General features: G+C 58.4%; 2 protein-coding genes across 2 annotated transcripts in view; both read left to right on the top strand.

Annotated features, from left to right (window-relative positions):
• Window positions 1–1,267, top strand: part of SBK3 (SH3 domain binding kinase family member 3) — a 4,759-nt gene extending 3,492 nt beyond the window's left edge. The window contains exon 4 of the mRNA XM_008048095.1: window positions 395–1,267. Within this exon, the coding sequence (XP_008046286.1) occupies window positions 395–1,087 (693 nt within the window). The 3' untranslated portion in view covers window positions 1,088–1,267. The remainder of the gene's footprint in view (window positions 1–394) is intronic.
• Window positions 1,268–5,070: 3,803 nt separating this feature from the next.
• LOC103249463 (serine/threonine-protein kinase SBK2) lies at window positions 5,071–10,431 on the top strand. Its single transcript, XM_008048097.1, is given in 4 exon segments — window positions 5,071–5,323; window positions 8,329–8,531; window positions 9,840–10,358; window positions 10,360–10,431. Coding segments are annotated over 4 exon segments (1,047 nt in total).
• Window positions 10,432–13,412: the final 2,981 nt, after the last annotated feature.

Genomic DNA, 13,412 nt, shown 5'->3' on the forward strand with positions numbered 1-13,412 from the left:
CTACTTGGAAGGCTGAGGCGGAAGGATCGCCGGAGCCCAGCAGGTCGAGGCTGGGCGACAGAGTGAGACTCCAACTCAAAAAAAAAAAAGAAAGTTGAAAGGATGGATGGAAAGATGAGTCCACCCAGTAAGGGAGACAACTGGGTGTTGGTTGAGGAGAGTGCAGACATGGGTGTGGGTTGTGATTGAAGACGGTCCTGAAAAGGTCCCTGGGAGGGTGTTGTGGGGACACTGGAGGTAGTCACTGGTCTGGATTCCAGATTCTCAGAGTCAGAACCTTCAGGGATTAGGTATCTAGCACCTCTTTTGAGTGCTGGTGGATGGGTAGGTGGATGGATGGATGAAAGAGAAGGAACCAAGACATCCCAACCACCCTCCTCTGTCCTTCCCTCAGGGCCTCCCGGAGCTGCTAGTGAAGCGGGTGGTGGCCCAGCTGGCAGGAGCTCTGGACTTCCTCCATAGCCGGGGCCTGGTCCACGCAGATGTCAAGCCGGACAATGTGCTGGTCTTCGACCCTGTGTGCAGCCGTGTGGCTCTTGGTGACCTAGGTCTGACCCGGCCAGAGGGCAGCCCAGTCCCTGCCCCACCCACACCACTGCCCACTGCCCCGCCCGAGCTCTGCCTCCTACTACCCCCTGACACTCTGCCCCTGCGGCCAGTCGTGGACTCCTGGGGCCTGGGGGTGCTTCTCTTCTGTGCTGCCACTGCCTGTTTCCCTTGGGACATGGCACTGGCCCCCGACCCCGAGTTTGAGGCCTTCGCTGGCTGGATGACCACCAGGCCCCAGCCACCTCGGCCACCAGCACCCTGGGACCGGTTTGCATCCCCTGCCCTGGTCTTGCTGCAGGGGCTTCTGGACCTGGATCCCGAGACCAGGAGCCCCCCACTGACTGTCCTGGACTTCTTAGGGGATGACTGGGGTTTGGAGGGGAACAGAGAGGGACCCGGTGCCTTGGGGAGTGTGTCCTACGAGAATGGAGAGGAGGAAGAGGGGGAGCAAGGAGGATCAAGCTTGGAGGAGTGGACAGATGATGAGGATGACAACAAAGGTGATAGGAAGACAGGGACAGATGGGGGAGTTTCCTGACCAGGTGACTGAGACAGGTGGCCTGAGCCTGGGCCAAAGGCCCTTCCCCCAGCCCCTGTGGCCACCTGGATGGGGAGACAGCTGCAGCCGAGAAGACGGAGAGGGGATGCCTCTCCCTGCTGGAGTCTGGGCCTGGACGTGAGATTCCCCTTCCAAGGGAGGACCGAGAGTCCCAGCCCCAGTTGTTCCGCCCTCAAAGACCCTCTCTCTTCCCTCTATCCTGAGAATGTCTTCTTCAAGGAAAGCACTGGTCTCCCACCTCCCCCAAGTCCCAGCCCACAGATACATCTCCATGCTTATCATGGACTTCAGATAAGATCATGCCTCTGCTCTATGACCTTGGGTGGCTCCCAAAGTCCATGGCTCAAAATTGAAACTTGCAGGATTCGATACCACGTAAATCTCACCCTCCACCTCTTCATTTATCTGGGCTCTGGATGACGTCGTGGGAGTCCGTTCTGGACCTGAACATACGCACACAAACACACTCGTGTGCACACAACTGCCGGCAGAGATTTGCACATTGTGTACCCTCCCCCGAGAGCCCTTGCCCCAAGCCCCGAGGTCCCAGAAAGTGGCCTTCACCCCCACTATCTCTGGCCTTCTGGGGAGCTTGGCTCTCTGACTGTCCAGGGTGGCCTGGAATTTTCCTAGATTCCCCCAGGTCTAGCAAGCACCGCGTGTGACCGTCCAAGCTTGTCTGTCTCTCTCACACCTGTCCACCACAAGAGCCGGGCCTGGTACTGACGGACCCGCCATTCACCCAGGCCAGCCTGGGTCTCCCAGTATCCCAACCCACCCACTGCTGGCATGTGGACATTCGTGCCAGCAGGCAGGATCGGAGTAGGTCCTGTCCTGTGTCCCCAGCACCCAGCAGAGGGGTAGGAACCAGAAACCGAGTTTCCTGCACGGGTATGTGAGTTCTGGATGGAAAGTGAGTCCACTCCAAGCAGCACCGTACCCTGGATGCACCCTGGGACGGAGGAATGACGCGGCAGGTGCGCCACAGAAAGGAGCTGGGAGAGCCTTCCCTGTGTTGGCTGAGTTTGGACAGATATGCTGGGTGTCGTGTTCAGACATGGAGGCGGGGAGGCCAGGGAGGGGTACTCGGGAACTCTGCGCACTCTGTAATCCAGAATTATTCCAAAATAAAAAGCTTGTTTTAAAAAAATAAAGTGACTGTATGTCAGTCATGGCACTATGAACTTGAACGGTGGCTGCCGCTGTCCCAGAAACAAAAGGGGAGTCCAGAAACCCACTACAGGCCAGGATGGGAGTGGAGGAGCCCCCCAGGAGCCAGCTGGCGCACTCTTTCAAACTCTTTATATTGTTATTTCTTTCTCTGGAATCGAGAGGCCCTCAGCGCCTCCTCCCTCAGACCCAGGAATCTAGACCCCAGTGCCTCCTCCCTCAGTTCCTCCTGCCTCAGACCCAGGTGTCCAAGCCCCCAGTCCCTCCTTACTCAGACCCAGGAGTTCAAGCCCCCAGCCCTCCTTTCAGACCTGGGAGTCTGGGTCCCCAGCCCCTCCTCCCTCTGACCCAGGAGTCCAGACCCCAGCCCCTCCTCCCTTAGACCCAGGGCCCAGAGCTTAACTTCCCCCCTATTTGGAGTTCTCAGGCACAGAACTCAGCCCTCCCCCGGCCCCTCGGGGCCCCGTTCTTCCCAGTTGCTCCACCACCTGCTTCCTGTTCCCCCAAGTCTGAGGTCATCCCTCACTGCATCGCTCTGGAATCTCGCTGTCTCATTTTTTCCCCAAACAGGACCCCAGTGTCTGATCCCCCTAGACACCCCTCTCCAAACTCTTGGGTCGGACCTGCCGATGGGGCATTGATGGAGGGGGGGTGAGGTCAGAGATGATTTCATTCTCCACAGGGAGCCCATGGGTCTGAAGGAGGAGGGTCTGGGGACCTGGACTCTGAGGTCAGAGTGGGGAGGAGCTGGGAGCCTGGACTCCTGGGTCTGGCGGAGGAGAGGCTGGGGGCCTGGACTCCAAGGTCGGGGGGAGGGGCTGGGGGAACGGACTCCAAGTTCAGAGGGGAGAGAGGCTGGGGGCATGAACTCCCAGGTCTGAGGGAGAAGGGGCTGGAGACCTGGACTCCTGGGTCTCGAGGAGGAAGGCTGGGGACCTGGACTCCTGGTCTGAGGGAGAAGGGACTAGGGACCTGGACTACTGGGTCTGAGGGCAGAGAGGCTGGGGGCCTGGACTCCAAGGTCAGAGGGGGAGGGGCTGGGGGCATGGACTCCTGGGTCTGAGGGAGGAGGGGCTGGGGGCCTGGAGACCTGGACTCATGGGTCTGAGGGAGGAAGGCTGGGGGCCTGGACTCCTAGTCTGAGGGAGGAGGGACAAGGGGACTGGATTAGTGGGTCTGAGGGAGGAGGGGCTGGGCCTGGACCCCTGGGTCTGAGGAAGGAGGACTGGGGGCATGGACTCCTGGGTCTGAGGGAGGAAGGGGCTGGGGCTGGACCATCGGGTCAGAGGGAGGGGGGTTGGGGGCCTGCAACCTGGGTCTGAGGGAGGAGGAATTGGGTCCTGGGCCCCTGTGTCTGAGGGAGGAGGCTGAAGTACTGGGTCAGGGTATTTGTCTGACTACAACCAGTTCCAGGAGTCAGCGCAAGATGTCGCTCTGTTCCTAGGGGGGGCAAAAGGGGTGGGGCTGGGGTGGGGCCAGAGGCGGGGCCTTACGACCCCCAAGTGGGGGCGGGGTCTTGCCCCTGGGCAGGCCTCTGCTGGGTTGGGCCCTGAGTGCTGGGTACTGACCACAGCAGGAAGCTGAAGGGTCAAGCGAGCCTTGTAGAAGGTGAGGCCTGGAGGTCCAAGCCCAGGTCGGGAGGAGGGCAGGGTGGCACGGCCTAGGCAGGCAGCACCTGAGAGTGACCCCGGTTGGGTGGCCAGCGTCCTGTGTCCCTCAGTGGAGCCCGGACTGCACCTGTGGCCTGTAGAGTGGTTGCAGGTCTGGGGATCCTCGGTCGAGTGAGTCGTATAAGGTTCCAGGAGAGGGGTGACTGGGGCCTGGACTCCTGGGTCTGAGGGAGGAAGCAGGGCTTGGGGGTGTCTAGGTCTGAGAGAAGAGGCAGGGCTGGGGTCTGGGTCTAAGGAGGAGGTGGGCTGGGGTCTGGGTCTAAGGGAGGAAGTGGACTGTGGTCTAGATCTGAGGGAGGAGGCAGGCTGGGGGTCTGGGACTGAGGGAGGAGGCAGGCTGGGGGTCTGGGTCTGAGGGAGGAGACAGGTTGGGGTTCTGGGTCTGAGGGAGGAGGCGGGGTTGAGGTGTGGGCCTGAGGGGAGGCGGGGCTGGGGTCTGAGTGTGAGGGAGGTGGGTGTGCCATGACAGGTGGACCTCAGGCCTGATCTGGCTTGAGGATGACCCCAAGTGCTTGCACCCTGCAGGGCCAGGGTCCCAGGCCCTCTCACGCAGCCCCACCCTCCCAGGCTCTGGGCTGAGAGCACCTGTTTGCTCTTAGGGGACAGAGGCTACTCATCCATCCCCAGGGCCCAAGTCTGTTTGCTTTGGAAACAAGGTTGGGGGTGTCTCAGTTATCTGGTTCATCTTTCATCCTCAGGTCCTCGGGTGGCCAGGGATTTGGGGGCGGGGACATCTGTGACCTCGAGCTTGAACTTACCTCACACCAGACTGGTCTCCTTGCCCTTCTGCGGCCTCTACCAGGAGGGAGACTGAGTCACAATGAAAAGTGGCAGTGAGCCCCCAGCCCTATTCCCTCAGACCAGGAGTCCAGACCCCCAACCCCTCCTCCCTCAGACCTGAGAGCCCAGGCCCCCAGTTCTCCTCCCTCAGACCAGGAGTCCAGTCCTCCAGCCCCTCCTCCCTCAGACCCAGGAGTCCAGGACCAGCCCACCCTCCGTGAGACGTGGGAGTACAGACCCCTGGCCCCTCCTCCCTCAGACCCGGGAGTCCAGGCCCCAATCCCTCTGCCCTTGGGCCTGGCAGGACCTGAGCCTGACCTGGCTGTGCCTGTCCTTGCAGCAATGCCAGGGAGACAGTCTGAGGAGCAGCCAGTGGAGATGAAGGCAGCTGAGGATGAGGCAGAGGTGGGTCTGGGGGGCCTGACTTTGGAGGAGCTGCAGCAGGGCCAGGAGGCTGCCCTGGCGCTGGAGGACATGATGACTCTGAGCGCCCAGACCCTGGTCCAAGCCGAGGTAGACGAGCTCTACCAGGAAGTGCGTCCCCTGGGCCAAGGCCGCTTCGGCCGCGTTCTCCTGGTCACCCATCGTCAGAAAGGTACCGGCTCTCAGGGATGGAGGTGGTGGGATTCTGCAGGGGGTGGGGTGTGGGCCCGGGGGGATGGTGACCCAGGCTGGGGAGTCTGGGAGCCCCAAACCAAATTTTGCTTCCACCCCTGCCAATCTGTGTGATTTGGGGTACTTCCTTGACCTCTCTGAGTCTCAGCCTCCTTCTAGGAATAGGTGGGTAACGATTCCTACTTGAAAGCAGGGTTGATCTAGCTGGTGGGTACAGTGCTGTGAGCCGGTCCCCACCTCGAGGTTCTCACATGCCAGCTGCTTTGGTGGTCACTGTGAGCTGATTCAGAGGGATGCTGCTTGCCAGCACCCAGCAAGGTTGACGCACAGAGGTGTGCAGGACAGCTTGCCCCACCTCCAGCACCTTCCTGCCGGGCATGTGCATGGCCTCCATCCCTCCAGGGAACAGGGTGACGCCTGGAGTCATTCTCAGTTCAGGGTACATCCTCCAAGGCCAGCCCTGTGCTGAGTGGGTCAGGAGGCCCAGAGACGAATCAGGACCAGTCCCTGCTTTCTTTTTTTTTCCAGTTGGAGTCTGTACTCCAGACTGGAGTGCAGTGGCCGCTCCCGGCCACCGAAGCCTCGACCTGCTGGGCTCCAGCCATGCTTCCGCCTCAGCCTTCCGAGTAGCCAGAATTACAGGCGTGCGCTACCACGCCCGGCTAATTTTTGATTTATTGCAGAGACGAGGTCTCAAACCCACAGGCTCAGGCAATCCACTAGCCTCGGTCCCAAAGCGCTGGGATTACAGGCTGAGCCACCGAGCCCAGCCCACTCCCTGCTTTCAAGGAGACCCCAGCATGAATGAGGACAGCCCATGTGAGTCAGCTCCAGCTGCCAGAAAAAAGCACCATGGTCAGAGGTCTTCAATGACAGAGATGTATTTCCTTGCAGCTCTGAAGGCTGGAACGAAGGTCGAGATCAAGGCGTTGGCAGCAGGCCAGGCACAGCAGCTCCGGTCTGTCATCCCGGCATTGTGGTAGGCTGAGGTGGGAGGATCACCTGAGCCCAGGAGGTTGAGGCTTTGGTGAGCCATGCTTGTGCCACTGCACTCCAACCTGGAGACAGAATGAGACTCCGACTCAAAACAAACGAACAAACAAACAAACAAAAAAGGTGTCACATGGTTGGTTTTTGTCTTTGGCTTGCAGATGGTGTCTTCTCCTGTGTCCTCACAGGGTCGACCCTCTGTGTGTCTGTGTCCTAATCTCTTCTCATTGGGACACTGGTCAGGTTGTCAGGCCCACTACCTAGGGACCCCATTTTACCTCACTGAAGACCCAGTCTCCAAATACAGTCACACTCTGCAGTCCTGGAGGTCAATATGTGGGTATTTGTGGGGACAGTTCCACTCATAACAGAGAGAGATACAAAGAGAGAAATCCCGGCCTGGGTCCTCATGTGCCTGGAGTAATGGGAAGAGGGGCATTGTAGACGAGACCTTGTCCATGCAGGTTCCATAGAACATGCCTCTCGAGGCTTCCTGGGTGCCTGCCCCTGGGCTGGGTGACCTGGGGACTTGAAGATGTAACTGTCATTGAGAAACTCACAATATCACAGGAAGCACAGAGGGACAGAGATCATCACCACAGAGGGTGGCACGTGCCATTGGGTGGTCCCGGGGCATTGTGGTCATGCAGGAGAGACGCTACTGCAACTGGCCAGGAAGCAGAAGGGGACGGTTGGTGTTTTAGGTGAGAAGGGAGCCTACCTGGGTCATGCAGACTCGTGATGGGCAAGATTGTACATTGGCAGCTGGTGGCCAAGGAATAAAAGAATTTGGAATCCCTGCCTTCAAGGAGTGTACATTCTAGGAAGTCATTTCCACACATGACAAAATTCATAACTCTCATTTGTTTTTGTTTTGTTTTTTGAATCAGAGTCTCACTCCCAGGCTGGAGGGCAGTGGCATGCTCATGGCCACTGCAACCTTGACCTGTTGGGCTCAGGTGACCCTTCTATCTCTGCCTTCCAAGTAGCTGGAACTCCAGGCATGAACCACCATGCCTGGCTAATTTTTTTATTTATTGTAGAGATGAGGTCTCACCAAGTTGCCCAGGCTGGTCTTGATCCCGTGGGCTCAGGCAATCCTCTCACCTCTACCTCCCAAAGTGCTGGAATAACAGGCATGAGCCACAATGCTCAGCCCCCCCACCTTTTTTTTTTTGGTAGAGACAAGGTCTTCCTCTGTCATCCAAGCTGGAGTGCAGGGGTGGAATCATAGCTCACTGCAGCCTTGAACTCCTGGGTTCAAGCGATCCTCCCATCTCAGCTTCCCAAGCAGCTGTGACTACAGGCATGCACCAGCACACCAGCTAATTTTTAATTTTTTTTTTGTAGAGACGGGGTCTTGGTATGCTGCCCAGGTTGGTCTTGAACTCCTGGACTCAACCAACCCTCCCACCTCGGCCTCCCAAAGTGCTAGGATCATAATACCTTATTTGGACAGGTCATCACCCAAGACAGGTCATCTTTTCCTCAGTTGCCTCAAAAATGCCTTTTCCAGAAGGCTTGGTAGCTCACTCCTGCAATCCCGGCAGCTGGGAGGCTGAGGCAGGAGGATCCCTTGAGGTGGGAGGATTCCTTGAGGCCGGAGGCTGTTGCTGGTGGATCACTTGAGGCCAGGAGGTCGAGGCTAGAGTGAGCCATGATCCTGCCACTGCACTCCAGCCTGGGCAACAGAGCGAGACCCTGTCTCCAAAAAGACCAAAACAAAAATCCTGTTTGCCTCAAACATGGGTTTCTGTCCTGAGGGGCCAAATGAGGTGCCCGGAGGAAAGTCATGGATCCCTCCACCTGCTCGGACCCAGTACTGTCATGATTAGCCCTCCGGCAACACTTTGGTGGCCTCGCCGTCAGGGTGGACTCTGTGGGGCGGCCGGGTGGAGTCCAAGCCAAGGGCCAGGAAGGTGACCACAGGGGAGCAGGGAGCTGGCCCAGGAGACCCTGGCTCCGGCTCACCTCGATGCCTGTCCCTGCCCCCAGGCACACCCATGGCTCTGAAGCAGCTCCCGAAGCCCCCCACTTCCCTGCGAGGCTTCCTGTATGAGTTCTGCGTGGGCCTCTCGCTGGGCACACACTCAGCCATCGTGGCCACCTATGGCATCGGCATCGAGTCCGCCGACTCCTACAGCTTCCTGACGGAGCCCGTCTTGCACGGGGACCTCATGGCCTTCATCCAGCCCAAGGTGGGTGGGCAGACGCCAAGCCAGCTCCCAGGGCCGCACCCGCCTCTCGGAAATGCCCCTGAGTAGCCTGGGCCACAGGGGTCACGTTCACGCCTCCGGACACCCGAGCGGGCCCACAGGACTTGGGGAATTGTTAGGCCTGCTGGGAGTTTGTTGACATCACAAACTAGCAAGATATCCTGTTACATTCACCAGGAATCACGGGGTCACACTGGGCTTCACCAGGTCAGAGTAGGCCTCACTGGACTCACAGACTTCAAAGAGTCACACTAGGCAAATTGGACTCATAGAGTCACACGAGTCCTCACTAGACTCATAGGGTTCAAGAGTCACACTAGGCCTCACTGGACTCATAGGCCTCACAGGTCACACTAGGCCTCACTGGACTCACAGGCCTCAAAGGTCACACTAGGCCTCACTGGGATTCACAGGCCTCATGGGTCACACTAGGCCTCACAGGACTAAAGGGGCACATTAGGCCAAACTGGACTCATAGAGTCACACTAGGCCTCACTGGACTCACAGGCCTCAAAGGCCACACTAGGCCTCACTGGGACTCACAGGAATAAAGGGTCACACTAGGCCAAACTGGACTCACAGGGTTCAAGAGTCACACAAGGCTTCACTTGGACTCACAGGTCTCACTGGACTCATAGGCCTCACTGGACTCAGAGGCCTCATGGGTCACACTAGGCCTCACAGGACTAAAGGGTCACATTAGGCCAAACTGGACTCATAGAGTCACACTAGGCCTCACTGGACTCACAGGGGTCAAGGGTCACATTAGGCTCCACTGGACTCACAGGCCTCATGGGTCACACTAGGCCTCACTGGACTTACAGGCCTCACAGGTCACACTAGGTCTCACTGGGACTCACAGGCCTCAAAGGTCACACTAGGCTTCATTGGGACTCACAGGCCTCATGGGTCACACTAGGCCTCACTGAGACTCACAGGCCTCATGGGTCACACTAGGCCTCACAGGACTAAAGGGTCACATTAGGCCAAACTGGACTCATAGGGTCACACTAGGCCTCACTGGACTCACAGGGGTCAAGGGCCACATTAGGCTCCACTGGACTCACAGGCCTCATGGGTCACATTAGGCCTCACTGGACTCACAGGCCTCATGGGTCACACTAGGCCTCACTGGATTCATAGGCCTCGTGGGTCACACTAGGCTCCACTGGACTCACAGGCCTCAAAGGTCACACTAGGCCTCACTGAACTCACAGGCCTCACAGGTCACACGAGGCCTCACTGGTCCTCACCCTGGGAGGCAATGGACCCTGATGTCTCTTCCTGCAGGTGGGCCTCCCGCCACCAGCCGTCCAGCGTTGCGCTGCCCAGCTGGCCTCGGCCCTGGAACACATTCACGCCCACGGCCTGGTGTACCGGGACGTGAAGCCGGAGAATGTGCTGGTGTGTGACCCGGACTGCCAGCGTGTCAAGTTGACCGACTTCGGCCACACACGGCCCCGCGGGACCCTACTCCGCCTGACCGGGCCGCCCATCCCCTACACAGCCCCCGAGCTGTGCGCGCCCCCACCCCTCCCCGAGGGCCTGCCCATTCAGCCTGCCCTGGACGCCTGGGCCCTGGGGGTCCTGGTCTTCTGCCTCCTCACCGGCTACTTCCCCTGGGACCAGCCCCTGGCCGAGGCTGACCCCTTCTACGAGGACTTCGTCATCTGGCAGGCCTCGGGCCAGCCCCAGGACCGTCCTCAGCCCTGGTACGGCCTGGCCCCCGCGGCGGATGCCCTCCTGTGGGGGCTGCTGGAACCTCATCCCCGAAGGAGGAGCCCTGTGGGCTCCATCAGGGGCTACCTGGGGGCGGCCCTGGAGGCAGTGGGAGGGCGAGGCTGGAGTGGTGGGACAGGCGGAAGAGGAGGGCCGGCAGTGAGTGGCTGCGGGACTCCGAAGGGAGGCTGGCCTCGTCCTGAGGCCTCAGCATGCGCCCGTGGCTTCAGGGGCCTCCCCCAGGTGTTTTCAACTCTGTGTCCCGTGACTGTCCTTCTATGTCCTCCCATCCTCCATCTGCAGACTGGAGCCTGCCGGTGGTCTGCAGGGGTCTCTGAGGTCTCCATGTCTGTCCGTGTCTGTCTGCACCTGCCCCAGGGCCTGTGCTCCTGCTATGCCCTTGGCATGGGATGCCCTAAGCTATACCCTCACCGCCTGAACAGCTTAGGGCGTTTTTGTTTTGGTTTTTTTTTGAGTTGAGGTCTTACTCTGTTGCCCAGGCTGGAGTGCAGTGGCACGATCACAGCTCACTGTACCCTCGACCTCTGGGGCTCAAGCAATCCTCCTGCCTCAGCCTCCCGAGAAGCTGGAACTACAGGTGTGCACCACCACATCTGGATAATTTTTTTTTTTGCAGAAAAAGGGTCTTGCTATGTTGCCCAGGCTGGTCTTGAACTCCTGGGCTCAAGCGATCATCCCAACTCAGTCTCCCAAAGTACTGGGATGACAAGTGTGAGCCACTGTGCCCAGTCTGTTTGGTTTTTTTTAGACAGGATCTTGCTTTGTTGCCCAGGATGAAGAGCAGTGATGCAATCATAGCTCACTGCAGCCTCCAACTCCTGGACTCAACTGACTCTCCCACCTCAGCCTCCTGAGTGGCTGGGACTACAGGTATCACTATGCCTGCCTAAGTTTCTTAGTTTTTTTGTTTGTTTGTTTGAGTTGACGTCTCATTCCATCACCCAGGCTGGAATGCAGTGGCATTCTCACAGCCACCCCAGCGTCGACTTGCTAGGCTCCAGGGATCCTTTCACCTCAGTTGTTCAAGTAGCCAGAACTACAGGCGTGTGCTACCTCGCCTGGCTAATTTTTATTTATTGTAGAGATAGGATCTTGCCAAGTTGCCTGGGCTGGTCTTGAACCCGTGGGCTCAGGCAATCCACTTGCCTCGGCCTCCCAAAGTTCTGGGATTACAGGCTGAGCCACTGAGACCAGCCAATTTTTTTTTTTAGATGGGGTCTCAGACTCCTGGCCTCAAGCAATCCTTCCTCCTCAGCCTCCGAAAGTGTTGGGATTACAAGCGTGAGCCACCTTGCCTGGCCCTCCACACGTCTTCAATGCTCACTGCCTCCCTCTTCTGCAGTTCCCTCATCCCCACCCATGTGACTCTGCATCCCAACCTGCCCTGACTCTGTGTCCCTAGTCCCTTGCTCTGCTCTGTGTACCTTCTTTTCTGTGACATGCATCTTCTTTGACCATATGATGGATTTTGTGAAGGGCAGGGGCCTTTCCCCATCCTGCTCCCGATAGACCCCACATATTCAGAGCCGTGCTGGCCCATAGAGGGGGCAGTCCACGTCTATTAAATAAAAGAGCCTGTCGGGTTTGGCGCAGCCTACCCTCAGTGTGCATCCCAGGCTCTCCATCCCCATCCTCCTGCCTGGGCCTCTCTCCTTCCCCTTCGCTGGTTTTCCCTCCCTCCTGACTCCTGGCCTCTCTTCTGCCTGATGTGGGGGCACCACCCGATCTGTGATGTGCCCCTGCCTTCTCTCGCCCCAGCCACTATCTGTGAATAAAGTCCATCTACACGTGGGTCCTGGGATGCTGTGAGTCTGTTGGCTTGGGAGGGAGGACAGTGCACACGTGTGCATCAGAGAGCATGTTGGGGAGTAGAGAGAGAGAGAGAGAGGGAGACAGGGAGAGAGATGGGGAGACAGACAGAGAGATGGAGAGAGACAGAGAGGGAGATAGAGAGATGGGGGAGAGAAAGATGGAGAGAGACAGAGATGGGGGAGAAAAAGAGATGGAGAGAGACAGAGAGGGACACAGAGATGGGGAGGGAGACAGAGAGAGGGAGGGAGACAGAGAGAGATGTGGAGACAGGGAGATGGAGAGAGTGAGATGGAGAGAGACAGAGAAGGAGATAGAGATGGGGAGAGACAGGGAGAAAGAAAAAGATGGAGAGAAGAGAGAGATGGAAAGGGAAAGAGAGAGATGGAGAGAGACGGGGGAGAGAAAGAGAGATGGAGAGACAGACAGAGAGAGAGACAGAGACAGAGCGGGAGGTCGCGTGCCTGACTGTGCTGGTGCACTGTCCTGCAGAAGGTTCCCGAGAGCAGATCTGAGCAGGAGCGGGCAGCCATTTACTTCTAAGAATGCTTTTCCTTTACCAAACCAAGTGTGTAGTATCCCTGGAATGCAAACTGCGCTCCTCAGAGAGTCTATTAAGGAACTCTACAACACACAGGCGTGAGGTGTGCATGTGAGCGTGAGGGTGTGTGAGTGTGTGAGGGAGCGGGGTTGGCCCGTGTCTCATGACGCCTGGGTGATAACCTGACTTTGTGCATGTTGTGTCCATGAGCGCCCGGGCCTGTGTGTGTGGGCTGTGAGGGTCTGAAGGTACCTCTCTCTGTGTGTGGCCATGGAATCTGCATTGTGTGCTCGTGGTTTGTGGCACCAGGGCCAGGAAGATCATGTGGCACCGCGGTGGCTGCCCTGCCTCTCTCCTTCGCACCTTCCGCCTCTTGGCCCCTTCCTGGCAGCTGTCCTGTTTGCAGACACTCTCTCTTCCTCTCCCGCTCTCTTTGGCTGTGGGCCGGGGCGAGCCTGCAACTCAGGCTTGGATCATGTGTCACACGCCTGCCTGCCCCTGCACACCCCCGAGCCCCCCACTGTGGCCACGAGGTGTTGCCTGGGGGGGGTATGGCAGCAGGTGTGTGTTGTGTGGAGTGACCCCAAGGACCCCTTGAGTACAGGCTCAAGCCAGAGAATTGTGGACACAAGCCCCTGACCTGAACTATCTGGGAGAGCTTCCTAGAGTAGGGGGGTCTCTGGCGATGGGCGGCCCAGGGACTGAACCAAGCCTTCCTGCCACCTTATCTGTGAATAACCCTAGCTGACTGCCAGGAATGTGTCCCAAAAAGC

The sequence above is a fragment of the Carlito syrichta genome, unplaced genomic scaffold (genome assembly GCF_000164805.1).
Source record: "Carlito syrichta isolate Samal-C Ts95f unplaced genomic scaffold, Tarsius_syrichta-2.0.1 Scaffold120518, whole genome shotgun sequence".
Lineage (NCBI taxonomy): Eukaryota > Metazoa > Chordata > Mammalia > Primates > Tarsiidae > Carlito > Carlito syrichta.